General features: G+C 40.5%; 1 protein-coding gene across 1 annotated transcript in view; it reads right to left on the bottom strand.

The window, feature by feature from the left end:
• Positions 1 to 10,033: 10,033 nt before the first annotated feature.
• Positions 10,034 to 24,615, bottom strand: part of LOC128661549 (programmed cell death 6-interacting protein) — a 280,148-nt gene continuing 265,566 nt past the window's right edge. The window contains exons 8-9 of the mRNA XM_053715792.1: positions 10,463 to 10,597; positions 10,034 to 10,102 (exon numbers count right to left, since the gene is read on the bottom strand). Coding sequence (XP_053571767.1) covers positions 10,034 to 10,102; positions 10,463 to 10,597 — 204 coding nt within the window. The remainder of the gene's footprint in view (positions 10,103 to 10,462; positions 10,598 to 24,615) is intronic.

The following is a 24,615-nucleotide window of genomic DNA, read 5'->3' on the forward strand; positions in this document are numbered from 1 at the left end:
TTTCTGCCTGAGGTAAAAACAGTACAACGCCGGTACCGTTTAAAAATAACACATTTTTGATTGAAGATAAACTACACTAATTCACCACATCTCTCGATACTTCCTTTCTTGTCGAGAGCTGCAAGAGAATGACTGGTAGTGGCAGTTAGGGGAGGAGCTATATAGACAGCTCTGCTGTGGGTGATCCTCTAGCAGCTTCCTGTTGGGAAAGGAGAATATCCCACAAGTAATGGATGAATCCGTGGACTGGATACACCTTACAAGAGAAATCATTTTCATATGATATATTTTGCAATAGAAAATAATGAATGCTGGTGAATTATACAGTAATAGAATGAACTTGCCAATAGAGGCCCAGACCCTATGTGCATTGCTGAGACTCAAGAGCATATTACCATATGTTGCCCAGAAGGAGCAAGTACATGAGTTATGCAAAATTACAGTTTTGTCGCAATACGTAAAATAGGGGACTATATTCTAAAATATGACGCAGAGCATAAATATACCAGCAAATAGTTAAGCCAAATCTATCCCACAGAGGGCGACCATTACTTCTTTTCATATCAAGTGTGGTTAAAAGTAAATTCTTAGATAAGAGTTGGAGACCAATACAAAAAAATAATTTATGTAAGAACTTACCTGATAAATTCATTTCTTTCATGTTATTAGCAAAGGTCCATGAGCTAGTGACGTATGGGATATACATTCCTACCAGGAGGGGCAAAGTTTCCCAAACCTCAAAATGCCTATAAATACACCCCTCACCACACCCACAATTCAGTTTAACGAATAGCCAAGAAGTGGAGTGATAAAAAAGGAGCGAAAGCATCAAAAATAAGGAATTGGAATAATTGTGCTTTATACAAAAAAATCATAACCACCACAAAAAAGGGTGGGCCTCATGGACTCTTGCTAATATGAAAGAAATGAATTTATCAGGTAAGTTCTTACATAAATTATGTTTTCTTTCATGTAATTAGCAAGAGTCCATGAGCTAGTGACGTATGGGATAGCAGATACCCAAGATGTGGAACTTCCACGCAAGAGTCACTAGAGAGGGAGGGATAAAATAAACAAAGCCAATTCCTGCTGAAAAATTAATCCACTACCAAAATCAAGAGTTTCAATTTTTAAAATGAAAAAAACTGAAATATAAGCAGAAGAATCAAACTGAAACAGCTGCCTGAAGTACTATTCTACCAAAATCTGCTTCTAAGAAGAGAAAACATCAAAATGGTAGAATTTAGTAAAAATATGCAAAGAAGACCAAATCATTGCTTTGCAAATCTGATCAACAGAAGCTTCATTCTTAAAAAGCCCAGGAAGCAGAAACTTACCTAGTAGAATGAGCCGTAATCCTCTGAGGCGGGGATTAACCTGACTCCAAATAAGCATGATGAATCAAAAGCTTTAACCAAGATGCCAAAGAAATGGCAGAAGCCTTCTGATCTTTCCTAAAACCAGAAAAGATAACAAATAGACTAGAAGTCTGTCTGAAATCTGAATAGCTTCCACATAATATTTCAAAACTCTTACCACATCCAAAGAATGTAAGAATCTTACCAAAGAATTCTTAGGATTAAGACACAATGAAAAGACAATAATTCCTCCACTAATGTTGTTAGAATTCACAACTTTAGGTGAAAATTGAAATGAGGAAAAACCACCTTATCCTGATAAAAAATCAGAACAAGGAGATTCACAAGAAAGAACAGAAAATTTAAAACTGTTCTAGTTGAAGAGATGTCTAAAAAGAACAATACTTTCCATAAAAGTAATTAATGTCCAAAGAAAGCATATGCTCAAACAGAAGAGCCTGTAAAGCCTTCAGAATCAAATTAAGACTCCAAAGAGGAGAAATTGACTTAATGACAGGCTTGATACGAACCAAAGCCTGAACAAAACAAAGAATATTAGAAAGATTTAGCAATTCTTACTGAAAAACAGCACAGGAAAAACATAATTTATGTAAGAACTTACCTGATAAATTCATTTCTTTCATATTAGCAAGAGTCCATGAGCTAGTGACGTATGGGATATACATTCCTACAAGGAGGGGCAAAGTTTCCCAAACCTCAAAATGCCTATAAATACACCCCTCACCACACCCACAAATCAGTTTAACGCATAGCCAAGAAGTGGGGTGATAAGAAAAAAGTGCGAAAGCATAAAAAATAAGGAATTGGAATAATTGTGCTTTATACAAAAAAATCATAACCACCACAAAAAGGGTGGGCCTCATGGACTCTTGCTAATATGAAAGAAATTAATTTATCAGGTAAGTTCTTACATAAATTATGTTTTCTTTCATGTAATTAGCAAGAGTCCATGAGCTAGTGACGTATGGGATAATGACTACCCAAGATGTGGATCTTCCACGCAAGAGTCACTAAAGAGGGAGGGATAAAATAAAGACCGCCAATTCCGCTGAAAATAATCCACACCCAAACTAAAGTTTAAATCTTAAAATGAAAAAAACTGAAATTATAAGCAGAAGAATCAAACTGAAACAGCTGCCTGAAGTACTTTTCTACCAAAAACTGCTTCAGAAGAAGAAAACACATCAAAATGGTAGAATTTAGTAAAAGTATGCAAAGAAGACCAAGTTGCTGCTTTGCAAATCTGATCAACCGAAGCTTCATTCCTAAATGCCCAGGAAGTAGAAACTGATCTAGTAGAATGAGCTGTAATCCTTTGAGGTGGAGTTTTACCCGACTCAACATAGGCATGATGAATTAAAGATCTCAACCAAGATGCCAAAGAAATGGCAGAAGCTTTCTGGCCTTTTCTAGAACCGGAAAAGATAACAAATAGACTAGAAGTCTATCGGAAATTCTTAGTAGCTTCAACATAATATTTCAAAGCTCTAACTACATCCAAAGAATGCAATGATCTCTCCTTAGAATTCTTAGGATTAGGACATAATGAAGGAACCATAATTTCTCTACTAATGTTGTTAGAATTCACAACCTTAGGTAAAAATTTAAAAGAAGTTTGCAACACCGCCTTATCCTGATGAAAAATCAGAAAAGGAGACTCACAAGAAAGAGCAGATAATTCAGAAACTCTTCTGGCAGAAGAGATGGCCAAAAGGAACAAAACTTTCCAAGAAAGTAATTTAATGTCCAATGAATGCATAGGTTCAAACGGAGGAGCTTGAAGAGCCCCCAGAACCAAATTCAAACTCCAAGGAGGAGAAATTGACTTAATGACAGGTTTTATACGAACCAAAGCTTGTACAAAACAATGAATATCAGGAAGATTAGCAATCTTTCTGTGAAAAAGAACAGAAAGAGCAGAGATTTGTCCTTTCAAGGAACTGGCAGACAAACCTTTATCCAAACCATCCTGAAGGAACTGTAAAATTCTCGGAATTCTAAAAGAATGCCAGGAAAAATGATGAGAAAGACACCAAGAAATATAAGTCTTCCAGACTCTATAATATATCTCCCTAGATACGGATTTACGAGCCTGTAACATAGTATTAATCACAGAGTCAGAGAAACCTCTTTGACTAAGAATCAAGCGTTCAATCTCCATACCTTTAAATTTAAGGATTTGAGATCCTGATGGAAAAAAGGACCTTGCGACAGAAGGTCTGGTCTTAACGGAAGAGTCCAAGGTTGGCAAGAGGCCATCCGGACAAGATCCGCATACCAAAACCTGTGAGGCCATGCTGGAGCTACCAGCAGAACAAACGAGCATTCCTTCAGAATCTTGGAGATTACTCTTGGAAGAAGAACTAGAGGCGGAAAGATATAGGCAGGATGATACTTCCAAGGAAGTGACAATGCATCCACTGCTTCCGCTTGAGGATCCCTGGATCTGGACAGATACCTGGGAAGTTTCTTGTGTAGATGGGAAGCCATCAGATCTACTTCTGGAAGTCCCCACATTTGAACAATCTGAAGAAAAACCTCTGGGTGAAGAGACCATTCGCCCGGATGTAACGTTTGGCGACAGATAATCCGCATCCCAATTGTCTATACCTGGGATATGAACCGCAGAAACTAGACAGGAGCTGGATTCCGCCCATAACAGTATTCAAGATACTTCTTTCATAGCCAGAGGACTGTGAGTCCCTCCTTGATGATTGATGTATGCCACAGTTGTGACATTGTCTGTCTTAAAACAAATGAACGATTCTCTCTTTAGAAGAGGCCATGACTGAAGAGCTCTGAAAATTGCACGGAGTTCCAAAATATTGATTGGTAATCTCACCTCCTGAGATTCCCAAACCCCTTGTGCTGTCAGAGACCCCCAAACAGCTCCCCAACCTGTCAGACTTGCATCTGTTGAAATTACAGTCCAGGTCGGAAGAACAAAAGAAGCCCCCTGAACTAAACGATGGTGATCTGTCCACCACGTCAGAGAGTGTCGTACAGTCGGTTTTAAAGATATTAATTGAGATATCTTTGTGTAATCCCTGCACCACTGGTTTAGCATACAGAGCTGAAGAGGACGCATGTGAAAACGAGCAAAGGGGATCGCATCCGATGCAGCAGTCATAAGACCTAGAATTTCCATGCATAAGGCTACCGAAGGGAATGATTGTGATTGAAGGTTTCGACAAGCTGAGATCAATTTTAGACGTCTCTTGTCTGTCAGAGACAGAGTCATGGACACTGAATCTATCTGGAAACCTAAAAAGGTAACCCTTGTCTGAGGAATTAATGAACTTTTCGGTAAATTGATCCTCCAACCATGATCTTGAAGAAACAACACAAGTCGATTCGTATGAGATTCTGCTAAATGTGAAGACTGAGCAAGTACCAAGATATCGTCCAAATAAGGAAATACCACAATACCCTGTTCTCCGATTACAGACAGAAGGGCACCGAGAACCTTTGTAAAAATCCTTGGAGCTGTTGCTAGGCCAAACGGCAGAGCCACAAACTGGTAATGCTTGTCTAGGAAAGAGAATCTCAGAAACTGATAGTGATCTGGATGAATCGGAATATGCAGATATGCATCCTGTAAATCTATTGTGGACATATAATGCCCTTGCTGAACAAAAGGCAGAATAGTCCTTATAGTTACCATCTTGAATGTTGGTATCCTTACATAACGATTCAATATTTTTAGATCCAGAACTGGTCTGAAGGAATTCTCCTTCTTTGGTACAATGAAGAGATTTGAATAAAACCCCAGCCCCTGTTCCAGAACTGGAACTGGCATAATTACTCCAGCCAACTCTAGATCTGAAACACATTTCAGAAATGCTTGAGCCTTTGCTGGATTTACTGGGACACGGGAAAGAAAAAATCTCTTTGCAGGAGGCCTTATCTTGAAGCCAATTTTGTACCCTTCTGAAACAATGTTTTGAATCCAAAGATTGTGAATTGAATTGATCCAAATTTGTTTGAAAAAACGTAATCTGCCCCCTACCAGCTGGGCTGGAATGAGGGCCGCACCTTCATGTGGACTTGGGAGCTGGTTTTGTTTTTCTAAAAGGCTTGGACTTATTCCAGACTGGAGATGGTTTCCAAACTGATACCGCTCCTGAGGGCGAAGGATCAGGCTTTTGTTCCTTATTGTGACGAAAGGAACGAAAACTATTATTAGACCTAAATTTACCTTTAGATTTTCTATCTTGTGGTAAAAAAAGTTCCTTTCCCTCCAGTAACAGTTGAGATAATAGAATCCAACTGAGAACCAAATAATTTATTACCCTGGAAAGAAAGGGAAAGCAAAGTTGACTTAGAAGACATATCAGCATTCCAAGTTTTAAGCCATAAAGCTCTTCTAGCTAGAATAGCTAGAGACATATACCTGACATCAACTCTAATGATATCAAAGATGGCATCACAAATAAAGTTATTAGCATGTTGAAGAAGATTAACAATGCTATGAGAGTTATGATCTGATACTTGCTGCGCTAAAGCTTCTAACCAAAAAGTTGAAGCTGCAGCCACATCCGCTAAAGATATAGCAGGTCTAAGAAGATTACCTGAACATAAGTAAGCTTTTCTTAGAAAGGATTCAATCTTCCTATCTAAAGGATCCTTAAAGGAAGTACTATCTGCCGTAGGAATAGTAGTACGTTTAGCAAGAGTAGAGACAGCCCCATCAACCTTAGGGATTTTGTCCCAAAATTCTAATCTGTCAGACGGCACAGGATATAATTGCTTAAAACGTTTAGAAGGAGTAAAAGAATTACCCAAATTATTCCATTCCCTGGAGATTACTTCAGAAATAGCATCAGGGACAGGAAAAACTTCTGGAATAACTACAGGAGATTTAAAAACCTTATTTAAACGTTTAGATTTAGTATCAAGAGGACCAGAATCCTCTATTTCTAATGCAATTAAGACTTCTTTAAGTAAAGAACGAATAAATTCCATTTTGAATAAATATGAAGATTTATCAGCATCAACCTCTGAGACAGAATCCTCTGAACCAGAGGAACCACTATCAGAATGATGATGTTCATTTAAAAATTCATCTGAAAAATGAGAAGTTTTAAAAGACCTTTTACGTTTACTAGAAGGGGGAATAACAGACATAGCCTTCTTAATAGATTTAGAAACAAAATCTCTTATGTTAACAGGAACACTCTGAGCATTAGATGTTGATGGAACCACAACAGGTAATGTAACATTACTAAAGGAAATATTATCTGCATTAACAAGTTTGTCATGACATTCATTACAAACAACAGCTGGAGGAACAGATACCACAAGTTTACAACAGATACACTTAACTTTGGTAGATCCAGCACCAGGCAGCGTTTTTCCAGAAGTATCTTCTAACTCGGTGTCAATCTGGGACATCTTGCAATATGTAATAGAGAAAACAACATATAAAGCAAAATTGATCAAATTCCTTAAATGACAGTTTCAGGAATGGGAAAAAATGCCAGTGAACAAGCTTCTAGCAACCAGAAGCAATAAATTATGAGACTTAAATAATGTGGAGATAAAAATGACGCCCATATTTTTTAGCGCCAAAAAAGACGCCCACATTATTTGGCGCCTAAATGCTTTTGGCGCAAAAAATGACGTCACATCCGGAACGCCGACACTTTTGGCGCAAAAAAACGTCAAAAATGACGCAACTTCCGGCAACACGTATGACGCCGGAAATAGAAAAAACTTTTTGCGCCAAAAAAGTCCGCGCCAAAAATGACGCAATAAAATGAAGCATTTTCAGCCCCCGCGAGCCTAACAGCCCACAGGAAAAAAAGTCAAATTTTAAGGTAAGAAAAAAATTGATTTATTCAAATGCATTATCCCAAATATGAAACTGTCTGAAATAAGGAACGTTGAACATCCTGAGTCAAGGCAAATAAATGTTTGAATACATATATTTAGAACTTTATACAAAAGTGCCCAACCATAGCTTAGAGTGTCACAGAAAATAAGACTTACTTACCCCAGGACACTCATCTACATGTAGTAGAAAGCCAAACCAGTACTGAAACGAGAATCAGTAGAGGTAATGGTATATATAAGAGTATATCGTCGATCTGAAAAGGGAGGTAAGAGATGAATCTCTACGACCGATAACAGAGAACCTATGAAATAGACCCCGTAGAAGGAGATCATTGAATTCAAATAGGCAATACTCTCTTCACATCCCTCTGACATTCACTGCACGCTGAGAGGAAAACCGGGCTCCAACCTGCTGCGGAGCGCATATCAACGTAGAATCTAGCACAAACTTACTTCACCACCTCCATAGGAGGCAAAGTTTGTAAAACTGATTTGTGGGTGTGGTGAGGGGTGTATTTATAGGCATTTTGAGGTTTGGGAAACTTTGCCCCTCCTGGTAGGAATGTATATCCCATACGTCACTAGCTCATGGACTCTTGCTAATTACATGAAAGAAAGAACTCTTTGGTAAATTTATACTCTAACCATGTTGTTGAAGAAACAACAGTCTGTTGGTGTGATATTCTGCTAAATAAAAAGATGGAGCTTGAAACAAGATAATGTCCAGGTAAGGAAACACTGCAATAGGGCAAACCTCAGAAACCAGAAATGTTCTTTGTGGTTTGGAACATGAAGGTAAGCATCATTTAAATCTTTTGTGGACATAAAATTCCTTGAAATATTGGACAGAAAAAAACGTTCCTCTGGGAGGCCATGTTCTGAATCCTATTCGATAACCCTGGGAAAATATATTCAGAAACCAAGCCGCCGGATTGGAGGCCGCACCTTTATTAAGACTTGGAAGTAGGGGTGGATTATTTGGCTGGCTTGCTTGGGTCTGTTACAATTGGCACTAGGCCTCCAGAATGACTCAGAGCTGCTTTGTTTCTGAGAGGAATGAAATTTCAGTTCCTTGTTCTGGTGAAAGTAATGAAAATGATTGGAAGCTTCAGATTACCCCTTGGACTTCTTGTTTTGAGGAAGAAATGACCCTATGCCTCCAGTAACAATAGACATGGCAATCCAAATCAGAACCAAACAATTTATTTCCTTGAAAAGAAAGACAAAAGTCTGGATTTAGACACCATATCAGCAGACCTGGACTTAAGCCATAAAGCTCTTCTAGAAAGGTCTGCCAAGGACATGCTTTTGACATTAATTTTAATAATATCAAATACAGCATCACAAATAAAGGAACACTCTTGAGTAAACCCAAAAAGTTCTAATCTAATAGAAAAAAAACACCCCAAAAAAATGAAAAAAAAAACCCCCAAAAAACTAACCCCCCCAGAATATCTATGGTTCCTGAAGTCCGGTCATCCATCCGGCGACATCTTCCTCCATCGCTGGACCATCTTCATCCCAGTGGCATGGAGCTGTCCAGGACCGGCGATGACATCCAGCACGGAGCGTCCTCTTGAAACAATCACCGCCATACACAGAAGCTTGAATTCAAGGTACCCGCTTAAAAATGGGGTACCTTGCATTCCTATTGGCTAACATTTTTAAATCAGCCAATAGGATGAGAGCTACTGAAATCCTATTGACTGAAATCTTGCCGCCTGGATGAGGATGGATGACCGGACTTCAGTAAAAGAGCTAAATGCCCATTTAGGGACAATGGGTATTTTAGTATTTTTTTAGACTTAGGTTTTTTATTTTGGGAGGGTTGGTTGGGTGGGTTTTTTTTACTTTTAGGCAGCTTTGTAATTTTTTTTTTTATGTAAAAGAGCTGTTTAACTTAGGGCAATGCCCTACAAAAGGCCCTTTTAATGGCTATTGGTAGTTTATTGTTAGGTTAGGGGGTGTTTTTATTTTGGGGGCCTTTTTTACTTTTATAGGGCTATTAGATTAGGTGTAATTGTTTTTATTTTTGATAATTTCGTTTTTTATTTTTCGTATTTTTAGTGTTTATTATTTTTTGTAACGTTAGATTTTTAAAATATTTTCGTAGTATTAGGTTTATTTAAATTTGTAATTTAAGTTTATCATGTTAGGTTGATTTATATAGTTTAATCTTAGTTTTTTTTTTTATTTCACAGGGCGGTGGTTTAGGGGTTAAAACCATTGGTGTCGGGGAGCAACAGTTTAGGGGGTTAACTTTATTTAGTGTTGGCTAACGACAGTTTAGGGGTTAACTTAATTTAGTGTCGGGGAGCGGCGGCTTAGGGGTTAATAACTTTATTTAGTGTCTGCAATGTCGGGGAGTGGCGGATTAGGGGTGTTTAGACTAGGGGTTGGGTTGCGTTACAACGATTTGTCATTCCACGTTCGCAGGTTTTAGTTTTGTTTCTAACACTTTCTCCCCATTGATGTCTACGGGGGAAAGCGCGCACAAGCACGTAAATTCAGCCCTTGGCTTTTGTGCGGTATGGAGCATAACGCACAGCACAAGGTTTTTTTTTCAGTAACTCAAAATGGCAGCCCTATGGAAAGTGTGATACCGCTCATTTTATTGCGTTATTTACGCACCCGGTATAGCGCAAAACTCGTAATCTAGGCTATTCTGAGCTGGCATTTTATGTTTACTTGAAGGCGGGAGAGCTGCCAACACTTCAGAAACTGCAGATTTGATGAGAGTTTTCACACTTATAACAAAATCTGTACAGTTCCCCTGTAAAGAACAAACCAAAAAGGCAGTTATACCCATAGAAGCAGCATTAGGTTGGTACTGAAAAATAAAGCTGTGGACACACAAACTCCACATCCAAAGCCGGAACAACGCTCAGCTGAATAGGAAGACACACGAGAAAACTCAACTGTTATAAGAGAGCTTAGTGCACCAAACCAGACTAGTATGAACCAGATGGCATACGTGTGCTAACCTGATGTGGTTAACCCGAAAGCCAAAGCACGGAAAAAAGGAAGAAGTGAGTGAAAAAACTAAGCGTGCCATCATTCTGACTGGGCCTCAACAGACTGAAAACCTACTTTGATGCTCCCCTGTTAGGGAAAATGCCTATAACAAACTCCTCTGTATTTTATTCTATTTCTGTATCTCACATTTGATAATCGCACACACCACTGGCAACAGTTTTTAATGCTTTTCAAATACACACACAATTTAAGAAGACACACTGTGCACTAACCTTTGTGCCTTCTCTCAGATTAGCAACAAGCTCCACATAGTTATCATATCCCACTGCTAAGTTTTTTAGAACTTCTTCTCTTAGGTTTGCTTCACTGTTTGACTGTCTCATCTTTGAGAATTCTTGGTGAGCAGCCTGTAATGCAAAAACATTATCAGCTTTAAGGCATCAAGGAAAGAAAAGTTTAAAAATCTGACACAATCATACATTACCACCACCTTAACAGAATTTATCTAAATGTTAGCACATTTATCTAAATGTTAGCACAGTCTGGAATATTTAAATGTCCATACGTTTACAGTAGAATCTGGTCACTTAAAAAGGACATAACACTCAAAATATACTTCCATAAAATTATACATAAAAAAAAAAAAGTTTTAATATAGTTTCATTATTTATTATGCTCCCTTTTCATGTAAATTAGTCTTGATTTGTATTATGTCCCATTTTCATGTAAATGAATCTCAATACCTTGGCTCTAAACTTCTGAAAACAATTCCCAATTTTTTTTAAAAAGTGCCAAAACAGAGAAGGGCAGGACCCTTTGAGTAGTAAAATGAAAATGGAAAATTATAAGTAATTTTTAGTTTTTTTTTATATATTTGCTCACTTGTGTAGAACTCACAAGATATCTAAAGAGGTTTAAAAAAATGGGAGAGAGAAAATAATTAAATAATCACAAGGTACAAATGTGTTCGGAAAAACAAAACAAAAAACAAACAAAATATATGCTTACCTGATAAATTTCTTTCTTTCTTTCCGAATATCACTCCTGGCCAGCAAGAGGAGGCAAAGAGCACCACAGCAAAGAAGTATCACTTCCCTTCGCACAAACCCCAGTCATTTGACCGAAAGGGAATGGAAAAAAAGAGTAATACAAAGGTGAAGAGGTGGGGTTGTGGACTCACCATATCCGGAAATAAATAAATTTATCATCAGATAAGCATACATTTTGTTTTCTTTCTTAAGATATGGTGAGTCCACAATACCCAAGCTAGAGGACACAGATGACAAGGGAAGGAGAACAAGACAGGCAGACCTAAACAGAAGGCACCACTGCTTGAAGAACCTTTCTCCCAAAAGAATCAAATTTTAAAAATTTGGAAAAAGTATGCAGAGAGGACCAAGTTACAGCCTCGTGAAAAGGAAACCGCCCTCGTTGAATGAGCTGTAAATCTCTCAAGAGGCTGCTGACCAAAAGTCTCATAAGCAAACCAAATTATACTTCTCAACCAGAGAGAAAGAGAAGTAGCAGTAGCTTTCTGATCTTTACACTTTCCAGAGTAAAAAAACAAACAGAGCAGAAGACTGGCGAAAAACCTTAGTCGCCAGAAGAAAAAAACTTTAAAAGCACGCACAACAACCAAGATGTGCAACAACGTTCCTTAAGAGAATAAGGATTAGAACATAAAGAAGGAACAACAAGTTCCTGATTAATATTTCTATTCGAAACCACATAGGGCGAAGAACGGCCTTATTCAAAAATAAGATAAGACAAATCACACTGCAAAGCCGAGAGTTCTAAAACTCTGAGCAGAAGAGATACCAAAAAGAAAGAAAACCTTCCAAGATAACAACTTAATATCTATGAAAGGCAAAGGCTCAAACAGAGCCCGTTGCAAAACCTTAAAGGGCCACTGTAAGTAAATATTTTCTATGCCTGTTACTAACTAACTACCCCAAATACGCTTTTTATCAATAGCATTTCATTAACATATCTCTACCATATATCAGAAATCTTGTCTGCAAATGTAATTGTTTTCCAAACCCACTCCGTGGGTATCCTTTGCTCTGTACCAATCCGTTTACAATACCTAGGTTCCAAAATGGCGCTTTAAACACAAAGTTACTGGTTTAAGTATTTTGAACATGCAGTGCTGAAAATAGTGGGCAGGATAACGTGACATCATCGGCGAATAAAAGATATAACTTTTAGAACATTATGAAACTTCATTTTGGAGAAAATATAGGTCAGTAGGTTTTAATTAATGTTTATTAACTTTAATATGTTAGTTGTTTAGCTTAAAAATTATAACAGAAAGTAATCCTTTAAGAACAAGGTTAAGGCTCCAAAGAGGAGCAACAGACTTAAACACAGGCCTAATACTAACCAGGGCCTGACAAAAAGATTACACATCTGGTACATCCGCCGTCTGTACCAGATGTGTAACAAAAAGGATAATGCAGAAATCTGTCCCTTCAGAGAACTGACTCACAAATCCTTTTCCAGATCTACCTGGATAAAGGACAAAATCCTAGGAATCCTGACCTACTTCCAAGAGTAGCCCTTGGATTCACACCAATAAAGGAATTTACGCCATACCTCATGGTAAAAGTTACCAGTAACAGGCTTGCAATCCGATGCAGAAAAACCATGCTTATACAGAACTAAGCGTTCAATCTCCAAGCAGAGCGCTTCAGAGAAACGAAATTGGATGAAAGAATAGACCCTGAATTAGAAGGTCCTTCCTCAGGGCCAACCTCCAAGGTGGAAGATATGACATCTCCACAAGGTCTACATACCAGATCCTGCGAGAACATGCAGTAACTATTAAAATTACCAATGCTCTCTCTCATTTGATACGAGCAATGACTCGTGAAAGGAGAGCAAACTGAGGAAACCGGTATGTCAGACTGAAATCCCAAGGAACCGCCAGGTTATCTGTCAGGGTAACCTGCTGAGCTCTTGACCTTAAAACGTACCTTGTAAGCTTGGTGTACTGCCATCTGATCCAACTCCAGCACCCACAATTTGAGGGTTAACCTGGAGAACACCTCCGGGAAGGAGCGCCCACTCCCCGGAATGAAATGTCTGACTGCTCAAGAAGTCTGCTCCCAGTATCCACTCCTGGAATGTGGATAAAAGATTGACAGCAATTGTGAGCGTCCGCTCACTGAACAATCCACGCCATCTCTATCATCGCTAAGGAACTCAAGGTTCCTCCCAGGTGGTTGATGAACTAAAACCTGAAAAACCGTGCTAAAGACATCTGAAGCCAAACCATCAGAGCATTGAAAATCGCTCTCAACTTCAAGATGGTTATGGGGAGAGCAGACTTCTCCCGAGTCCATAGTCCCCAGCCCAACAGGCTGGTGTTCGTAGTCACTATTACCCAGGAAGGTCTCCGGAAGCATGTGCCCTCAGACAGAAGCTCCTGAGAAAACCACCATGGGAGAAATTCCCATGTAGACAGAACTAGATCTATCCTCCGAGACAGATCCACATGATCCCTGTTCCACTATCTGAGCATGCAAAACAGCAGAATGCTCAGATGGAATTGAGCAAATGGAATGAAGTTCAATGAAGCAACTATCAGACCAATTACATACATTGAGTCACTGAAGGCAGAACAGTATACTGCAGAGAAAGGCAAGAGGAAAGAATCTTTGATTTTCTGTCCTCAGACAGAATATTTTCAGAAATAGGGAAACTATTATGGTCCCTAAGAAAACTACCCCTGTAACTGGAACAAGGGAACTCATTTTCAGATTCACTTCCCGTCCGTGGGAACAATGAAAAGACAGCAAGATCTCTGTATGAGAGTTTGCTTGTTAAAAAGATAGCACCTGCACCCTTATGTCCCCTTAGGCCAAAGGGAAAAGCCACAAACTGAAAAAGATTGACAGAAAGGCAAATCTTACGAACTTAAGGTACGCGTCCCTCAGGTCTATGGTCATCTTGAACTGACCCTCTTGGACCAAAGGAAGAATGGAACCATTGGTTTCCATTTTGAAGGACGGTACCCTGAGAAAACTTGTTTAGACACTTTCGGTCTAGCATAGGACGAAAAATTCCCTCTGTTTCGGGAAGCACTAACAGGAATGAATAGAATCCTAGACCCTGTTCCCTTACAGGAACTGGAACTATCACTGCCAGGGAATAAAGGTTCTAAACACAATTAAAAAATGCCTCTCTTATCTGGTCCGCAAATAAAAGAGAGAGGTGGAACCTGCCTCTGGGAGGAAAGGTAAGAGTTCTATTTAGTAACCGTGAAATACTATGTCCCTAGTCTATCTGGGACATCTCGTATCTATGTTTGAGAAGAAAAAAAAACAGAGATTCAGCCCCCCACTTGGTCCGATCCCAGATTGGGGGCAAACTTGTGGTAGAAAAGACCCTTTTCCATCCGTAATATCAGAAATATTTCTGTCAGATCAGGACCAAACAAGGTCTTACCCTTGTAAGGAATCGCTAGATGCTTGGACTCAGAGGAAAAATCCACTGACCAAGAATATAGCCACAACGCCCCGCGGGCTAGCACAGAAAAGTCAGATGATATGGCTCACGGCTAAATGACTTGCATTGTAGCATCAGAAATAAAAGAATTGAGTAGCTTAAGAGTCGAAATTCTGTTCTGGAACTCACCATCAGAGGTTAATGACATATCCCCCCTCATCTGACTTATGAGGGAGGGCAACCTGTAGCCGTAAGCGGGACAGAAACCTTACTATCTAAATCGCTAAAGTTCCTCATGCAATTTCCCTCTAAACAGAGGAAAATCAGATAATGCCACAGCTACCACAGAAGATAGCTGTGTAGCAAGATCTATAGCAAATATACTCCTCCAGGAGAGGAACCACAGGGCACTGCATGTGACACCATTGAGGCTTGGGACGCAGAGGAGAAAGCTGTGGCATTGCCTGAACAACACCATCCTGGTAGACGGTAGGATCAGCAAAAAATTAGACAAGAAGACACAGAATGGTAAGGCAATGCAAATAAGATCTCAAGGCGCACCATTAAACATTTCATTCATAGAAGCCTCCTGCTCCATGACAAAATGATAGAATATATATATATATATTTTAATAAGAATACCGGACCTTTAAATCTTAACATGAATTTAAAGTACTGGCCCTTTAACATACAGCACTAAGGATAACTCTTTGCACCTCCGCATTAGACTGATATCTTATCCATGGGTTCCTTAAACGACAAACTATCCTGAAGAGGGATAGTGGTGCGCTTAGCGAGAGTGGAGATAGCTCCACCCACCTTGGGGACAGATCCCCACAATTCTACCTGAGAATCAGGAACCGGGAACAATTTCTTAAACGAAGAAAAAGGGGAACAAAGATGAACCAAGTTTCTCCCATTCATTCATAATATTCGCCATCTTTACGGGAACCGGGAAAGTCTGGGGTACCACCCTGTCCTCATAGACCTTATCAAGCTTAGGAATAGAAGGTTCCTCTGGTAACTTCGCTTCCGGAACCTCTAGAATACACTTCTTTTAATAAAAAGCGTAAGTGCTCCACTCTAAACCTAAAGTCTGTCTCCTCCGCAACCGGAGGTTTAGAGGCTGCAGATTCCGACCCAGAGAAAGAGTCCTCTGAAGTATCGGAGTCCTCTAGACTCAGATACCAACAGAGTAGATGACCCCGGGGAAGGATAGCAATGTTTAACCTTTTGCTTGCACTTAGCAGTGCGAGGTAAAGCACTGAAGGCCGCAGACACTGCCCTTTGCAACTGATCAGCAAAATCTGGCGGCCACAGGGCCCCTCCCGCAGGAGAATTAGTAGTGCACTGGGGGCTGCATGTGTAATTGTAGATGATTGTAGGGAACGCACCTTGCGGGACGGAGAACCCTCAGAGGTGGACAGCTCAGTGGTACTAAACATTTGTTCTTTTTAGATATCACTATTTTATCAAGGCATGTGGAACATAGTTGAGCAGGCAGATATATTGTAGCCTCTTCACAATAAAAACAGGCATTAGATTTAGGCAAAGAGGGAATACCCTCTAACGCATCAGAGTCCTCCATAGCTTCCCCTTTAATAAGGACTATAGAAAAAAACATAGTTACTGTAAGAACTTTATATAGTTCTTTTTGCACAAGCACTCTAGTTCAGAAAATATAATTAAAGGTAACAATAATAGAACAACCCCTTGCTATATATGTAGTGCTATTGCTATTTCTTCCAAGCTTACAAATGTAAGAACTTTAGCCACATTCCTTATGGAAGATTAGACTATAGTGAGCATTAGAAAACATAATTTATGCTTACCTGATAAATTTATTTCTCTTGTAGTGTATCCAGTCCAAGGATCATCCATTACTTATGGGATATTCTCCTTCCCAACAGGAAGTTACAAGAGGATCACTCACAGCAGAGCTGCTATATAGCTCCTCCCCTCACTGCCATATCCAGTCATTCGACCGAAACAAGATGAGAAAGGAGAACCCATAGGGTGCAGTGGTGACTGTAGTTTAATTTAAAATTTAGACCTGCCTTAAAAGGACAGGGCGGGCCGTGGACTGGATACACTACAAGAGAAATAAATTTATCAGGTAAGCATAAATTATGTTTTCTCTTGTTAAGTGTATCCAGTCCACGGATCATCCATTACTTATGGGATACCAATACCAAAGCTAAAGTACACGGATGATGGGAGGGACAAGGCAGGATTAAACGGAATGGAACCACTGCCTGAAGAACCTTTCTCCCAAAAACAGCCTCCGAAGAAGCAAAAGTATCAAATTTGTAAAATTTTGAAAAGGTGTGAAGCAAAGACCAAGTCGCAGCCTTGCAAATCTGTTCAACAGAGGCCTCATTTTTAAAGGCCCAGGTGGAAGCCACAGCTCTAGTAGAATGAGCTGTAATCCTTTCAGGGGGCTGCTGTCCAGCAGTCTCATAGGCTAAGCGAATTATGCTCCGAAGCCAAAAGGAAAGAGAGGTTGCCGAAGCTTTTTGACCTCTCCTCTGTCCAGAGTAAACGACAAACAGGGAAGATGTTTGGCGAAAATCTTTAGTAGCTTGTAAGTAAAACTTCAAGGCACGGACTACGTCCAGATTATGTAAGAGACGTTCCTTCTTCGAAGAAGGATTAGGACACAATGATGGAACAACAATCTCTTGATTGATATTCTTGTTAGAAACCACCTTAGGTAAAAACCCAGGTTTGGTACGCAGAACTACCTTATCTGCATGAAAAATCAGATAAGGAGAATCACATTGTAAGGCAGATAGCTCAGAGACTCTTCGAGCCGAGGAAATAGCCATCAAAAACAGAACTTTCCAAGATAAAAGTTTAATATCAATGGAATGAAGGGGTTCAAACGGAACTCCCTGAAGAACTTTAAGAACCAAGTTTAAGCTCCACGGGGGAGCAACAGTTTTAAACACAGGCTTAATTCTAACCAAAGCCTGACAAAATGCCTGGACGTCTGGAACCTCTGCCAGACGCTTGTGCAGAAGAATAGACAGAGCAGAAATCTGTCCTTTTAAAGAACTAGCTGATAATCCTTTGTCTTGGAGAAAAGACAATATCCTAGGAATCCTAACCTTACTCAATGAGTAATTCTTGGATTCACACCAAGAAAGATATTTACGCCATATCTTATGGTAGATTTTCCTGGTGACAGGCTTTCGTGCCTGTATTAAGGTATCAATGACTGACTCGGAGAAGCCACGCCTTGATAGAATCAAGCGTTCAATCTCCATGCAGTCAGTCTCAGAGAAATTAGATTTGGATGATTGAATGGACCTTGTATTAGAAGGTCCTGCCTCAGAGGCAGAGTCCATGGTGGAAAGGATGACATGTCCACTAGGTCTGCATACCAGGTCCTGCGTGGCCACGCAGGCGCTATCAGAATCACTGATGCTCTCTCCTGCTTGATTTTGTCAATCAGTCGAGGGAGCAGAGGAAACGGTGGAAACACATAAGCCAGGTTGAAGAACCAAGGAGCTGCTAGAGCATCTATCCCTTTACATGGATCCGTAACAAGGAAGCTTGGCGTTCTGGCGAGACGCCATGAGATCCAGTTCTGGTTTGCCCCAACGATGGATCAGTTGAGCAAACACCTCCGGATGGAGTTCCCACTCCCCCGGATGAAAAGTCTGACGACTTATAAAATCTGCCTCCCAGTTCTCTACGCCTGGGATGTGGATCGCTGACAGGTGGCAAGAGTGAGACTCTGCCCAGCGAATTATCTTTGAGACTTCTAACATCGCTAGGGAACTCCTGGTTCCCCCTTGATGATTGATGTAAGCCACAGTTGTGATGTTGTCCGACTGAAATCTGATGAACCTCAGGGTTGCTAACTGAGGCCAAGCCAGAAGAGCATTGAATATTGCTCTTAACTCCAGAATATTTATTGGGAGGAGTTTCTCCTCCTGAGTCCACGATCCCTGAGCCTTCAGGGAGTTCAAGACTGCGCCCCAACCTAGAAGGCTGGCATCTGTTGTTACAATCGTCCAATCTGGCCTGCGAAAGGTCATACCCTTGGACAGATGGACCCGAGGTGGCCACCAGAGAAGAGAATCTCTGGTCTCTTGATCCAGATTTAGTAGAGGGGACAAATCTGAGTAATCCCCATTCCACTGACTTAGCATGCATAATTGCAGCGGTCTGAGATGAAGGCACGCAAATGGCACTATGTCCATTGCCGCTACCATTAAGCCGATTACTTCCATGCACTGAGCCACTGACGGACGTGGATTGGAATGAAGGACATGGCAAGCATTTAGAAGTTTTGATAACCTGGACTCCGTCAGGTAAATTTTCATTTCTACAGAATCTATAAGAGTCCATAGGAAGGAGACTCTTGTGAGTGGGGATAGAGAACTCTTTTCCACGTTCACTTTCCACCCATGCGACCTCAGAAATGCCAGAACTATCTCTGTATGAGACTTGGCAATTTGAAAGCTTGACGCCTGTATCAGGATGTCGTCTAGATACGGAGCCACCGCTATGCCTCGCGGTCTTAGAACCGCCAGAAGTGAGCCCAGAACCTTTGTAAAAATTCTCGGGGCTGTAGCCAACCCGAAGGGAAGAGCTACAAATTGGTAATGCCTGTCTAGAAAGGCAAACCTTAGGAACCGATGATGATCTTTGTGAATCGGTATCTTTAAGTCCACTGTGGTCATGTACTGACCCTCTTGGATCATGGGTAGGATGGTCCGAATAGTTTCCATTTTGAATGATGGAACTCTGAGGAATTTGTTTAAGATCTTTAGATCCAAGATTGGTCTGAAGGTTCCCTCTTTCTTGGGAACCACAAACAGATTTGAAAAAAACCCCTGTCCCTGTTCCGTCCGCGGAACTGGATGGATCACTCCCATTACTAGGTGGTCTTGCACACAGCTTAGGAATGCCTTTTTCTTTATCAGGTTTGCTGATAACCTTGAAAGATGAAATCTCCCTTGTGGAGGAGAAGCTTTGAAGTCCAGAAGATATCCCTGAGATATGATCTCCAACGCCCAGGGATCCTGAACATCTCTTGCCCACGCCTGGGCGAAGAGAGAAAGTCTGCCCCCCACTAGATCCGTTTCCGGATAGAGGGCCGTTCCTTCATGCTGTCTTGGGGGCAACAGCAGGCTTTCTGGCCTGCTTGCCCTTGTTCCAGGACTGGTTAGGTTTCCAGGCCTGTCTGGAATAAGCAACAGTTCCCTCTTGTTTTGAAGCGGAGGGAGTTGATGCTGCTCCTGCCTTGAAATTTCGAAAGGCACGAAAATTAGACTGTTTGGCCTTTGATTTGGCCCTGTCCTGAGGAAGGGTATGACCCTTACCTCCAGTAATGTCAGCAATAATTTCCTTCAAGCCAGGCCCCAATAAGGTCTGCCCCTTGAAAGGAATGTTGAGTAACTTAGACTTTGAAGTCACGTCAGCTGACCAGGATTTAAGCCATAGCGCCCTACGCGCCTGGATGGCGAATCCAGAATTCTTAGCCGTTAGTTTAGTCAAATGAACAATGGCATCAGAAACAAATGAGTTAGCTAGCTTAAGCGTTCTAAGCTTGTCAATAATTTCCTCCAATGGAGCTGTATGGATGGCCTCTTCCAGGGCCTCAAACCAGAATGCCGCCGCCGCAGCAGTGACAGGCGCAATGCATGCAAGGGGCTGCAAAATAAAACCTTGTTGAATAAACATTTTCTTAAGGTAACCCTCTAATTTTTTATCCATTGGATCTGAAAAAGCACAACTGTCCTCAACCGGGATAGTGGTACGCTTTGCTAAAGTAGAAACTGCTCCCTCCACCTTAGGGACCGTCTGCCATAAGTCCCGTGTAGTGGCGTCTATTGGAAACATTTTTCTAAATATAGGAGGTGGGGAAAAGGGCACACCGGGTCTATCCCACTCCTTGCTAATAATTTCTGTAAGCCTTTAAGGTATAGGAAAAACGTCAGTACACACCGGCACTGCATAGTATCTATCCAGCCTACACAATTTCTCTGGAATTGCAACTGTGTTACAGTCATTCAGAGCAGCTAATACCTCCCCAAGCAAAACACGGAGGTTCTCAAGCTTAAATTTTAAATTAGAAATCTCTGAATCAGGTTTCCCCGAGTCAGAGATGTCACCCACAGAATGAAGCTCTCCGTCCTCATGTTCTGCATACTGTGACGCAGTATCAGACATGGCTCTTACAGCATTTGCGTGCTCTGTATCTCTCCTAACCCCAGAGCTATCGCGCTTGCCTCTTAATTCAGGCAATCTAGATAATACCTCTGACAGGGTATTATTCATGATTGCAGTCATGTCCTGCAAGGTAATCGCTATGGGCATCCCTGATGTAATTGGCACCATATTAGCGTGCGTCCCCTGAGCGGGAGGCGAAGGGTCTGACACGTGGGGAGAGTTAGTCGGCATAACTTCCCCCTCGACAGAACCCTCTGGTGATAATTCTTTTATAAATAAAGACTGATCTTTACTGTTTAAGGTGAAATCAATACATTTAGTACACATTCTCCTATGGGGCTCCACTATGGCTTTCAAACATAATGAACAAGTAGGTTCCTCTGTGTCAGACATGTTTAAACAGACTAGCAATGAAACTAGCAAGCTTGGAAAACACTTTAAAACAAGTTTACAAGCAATATAAAAACACAATTTATGTAAGAACTTACCTGATAAATTCATTTCTTTCATATTAGCAAGAGTCCATGAGCTAGTGACGTATGGGATATACATTCCTACCAGGAGGGGCAAAGTTTCCCAAACCTCAAAATGCCTATAAATAAACCCCTCACCACACCCACAAATCAGTTTAACGAATAGCCAAGAAGTGGGGTGATAAGAAAAAAGTGCGAAGCATAAATATAAGGAATTGGAATAATTGTGCTTTATGCAAAAAATCATAACCACCACAAAAAAAGGGTGGGCCTCATGGACTCTTGCTAATATGAAAGAAATGAATTTATCAGGTAAGTTCTTACATAAATTATGTTTTCTTTCATGTAATTAGCAAGAGTCCATGAGCTAGTGACGTATGGGATAATGACTACCCAAGATGTGGATCTTCCACGCAAGAGTCACTAGAGAGGGAGGGATAAAATAAAGAAAGCAAATTCCGCTGAAAATAATCCACACCCAAACAAAGTTTAAAACTTAAAATATAAGCAGAAGAATCAAAACTGAAACAGCTGCCTGAAGTACTTTTCTACCAAAACTGCTTCAGAAGAAGAAAACACATCAAAATGGTAGAATTTAGTAAAAGTATGCAAAGACCAAGTTGCTGCTTTGCAAATCTGAACAACCGAAGCTTCATTCCTAAACGCCCAGGAAGTAGAAACTGACCTAGTAGAATGAGCTGAAATCCTTTGAGGCGGAGTTTTACCCGACTCAACATAAGCATGATGAAATAAAGATATCAACCAAGATGCCAAAGAAATGGCAGAAGCCTTCTGACCTTTCCTAGAACCGGAAAAGATAACAAATAGACTAGAAGTCTTTTGAAAATTCTTAGTAGCTTCAACATAATATTTCAAAGCTCTAACTACATCCAAAGAAAGCAATGATTTCTCCTTAAATTCTTAGAATTAGGACATAATGAAGGAACCACAATTTCTCTACTAATGTTGTTAGAATTCACAACCTTAGGAAAAAAATTAAAAGGAAGTTCGCAACACCGCCTTATCCTGATGAAAAATCAGAAAAGGAGATTCACAAGAAAGAGCAGATAAATCAGAAACTCTTCTGGCAGAAGAGATGGCCAAAAGGAACAAAACTTTACAAGAAAGTAAATAAATGACCAAAGAATGCATAGGTTCAAAAGGAGGAGCGTGAAGAGCCCCCAGAACCAAATTCAAACTCCAAGGAGGAGAAATTGACTTAATGACAGGTTTTAAACGAACCAAAGCTTGTACAAAACAATGAATATCAGGAAGATTAACAATCTTTCTGTGAAAAAGAACAGAAAGAGCAGAGATTTGTCTTTCAAGGAACTTGCAGACAAACCTTTATCCAAACCATCCTGAAGAAACTGTAAAATTCTCGGAATTCTAAAAGAATGCCAGGAAAAATGATGAGAAAGACACCAAGAAATATAAGTCTTTCAGACTCTATAATATATCTCCCTAGATACGGATTTACGAGCCTGGAACATAGTAATAATCACAGAGTCAGAGAAACCTCTTTGACTAAGAATCAAGCGTTCAATCTCCATACCTTTAAATTTAAGGATTTGAGATCCTGATGGAAAAAAAGGACCTTGTGACAGAAGGTCTGGTCTTAACGGAAGAGTCCACGGTTGGCAAGAGGCCATCCGGACCGGATCCGCATACCAAAAAACCTGTGAGGCCATGCTGGAGCCACCAGCAGAACAAATGAGCATTCCTTCAGAATCTTGGAGATTATTCTTGGAAGAAGAACTAGAGGCGGAAAGATATAGGCAGGATGATACTTTCAAAGAAGTGACAACGCATCCACCGCTTCCGCTTGAGAATCCCTGGATCTGGACAGATACCTGGGAAGTTTCTTGTTTAGATGAGAAGCCATCAGATCTATTTCTGGAAGACCCCATATTTGAACAATCTGAAGAAATACCTCTGGGAGAAGAGACTATTCGCCCGGATGAAACGTGTGGCGACTGAGATAATCCGCTTCCCAATTGTCTATACCTGGGATATGAACCGCAGAAACTAGACAGGAGCTGGATTCCGCCCATACCAGAATTCGAGATACTTCTTTCATAGCCAGAGGACTGTGAGTCCCTCCTTGATGATTGATGTATGCCACAGTTGTGACATTGTCTGTCTGAAAACAAATGAACGATTCTCTCTTTAGAAGAGGCCAAGACTGAAGAGCTCTGAAAATTGCACGGAGTTCCAAAATATTGATCGGTAATCTCACCTCCTGAGATTCCCAAACCCCTTGTGCTGTCAGAGACCCCCACACAGCTCCCCAACCTGTAGGACTTGCATCTGTTGAAATTACAGTCCAGGTCGGAAGAACAAAAGAAGCCCCCTGAACTAAACGATGGTGATCTGTCCACCACGTCAGAGAGTGTCGTACAATAGGTTTTAAAGATATTAATTGAGATATCTTTGTGTAATCCCTGCACCACTGGTTCAGCATACGGAGCTGAAGAGGCCGCATGTGAAAACGAGCAAAGGGGATCGCGTCCGATGCCGCAGTCAAAAGACCTAGAATTTCCATGCATAAGGCTACCGAAGGGAAAGATTGTGACTGAAGGTTTCGACAAGCTGATATCAACTTTAGACGTCTCATGTCTATCAAAGATAGAGTTATGGATACTGAAACTATCTGAAAACCTAAAAAGGTTACCTAAGTCTGAGGAATCAATGAACTTTTTGGTAAATTGATCCTCCAACCATGATGTTGAAGAAACAACACAAGTCGATTCGAATGAGATTCTGCTAAATGTGAAGACTGAGCAAGTACCAAGATATCGTACAAATAAGGAATACTACAAAACCCTGATCTCTGATTACAGACAGAAGGGCACCGGGAACCTTCGTAAAAATTCTTGGAGCTGTAGCTAGGCCAAACGGCAGAGCCACAAACTGATAATGCTTGTCTAGGAAAGAGAATCTCAGAAACTGATAGTGATCTGGATGAATCGGAATATGCAGATATGCATCCTGTAAATCTATAGTAGACATATAATGCCCTTGTTGAACAAAAGGCAGGATAGTCCTTACAGTTACCATTTTGAATGTTGGTATCCTTACATAACGATTCAATATTTTTAGATCCAGAACTGGTCTGAAGGAATTTTCCTTCTTTGGTACAATGAAGAGATTTTAATAAAACCCCAGTCCCTGTTCCAGAACTGGAACTGGCAAAATTACCCCAGTCAACTCTAGATCTGAAACACATTTCAGAAATGATTGAGCCTTCGCTGGGAATACTGGGACACGGGAAAGAAAAAAATCTCTTAGCAGGAGGATTTATCTTAGGGCCAATT

Source organism: Bombina bombina, chromosome 5, assembly GCF_027579735.1.
Source record: "Bombina bombina isolate aBomBom1 chromosome 5, aBomBom1.pri, whole genome shotgun sequence".
NCBI classification, from domain to species: Eukaryota; Metazoa; Chordata; class Amphibia; order Anura; family Bombinatoridae; genus Bombina; species Bombina bombina.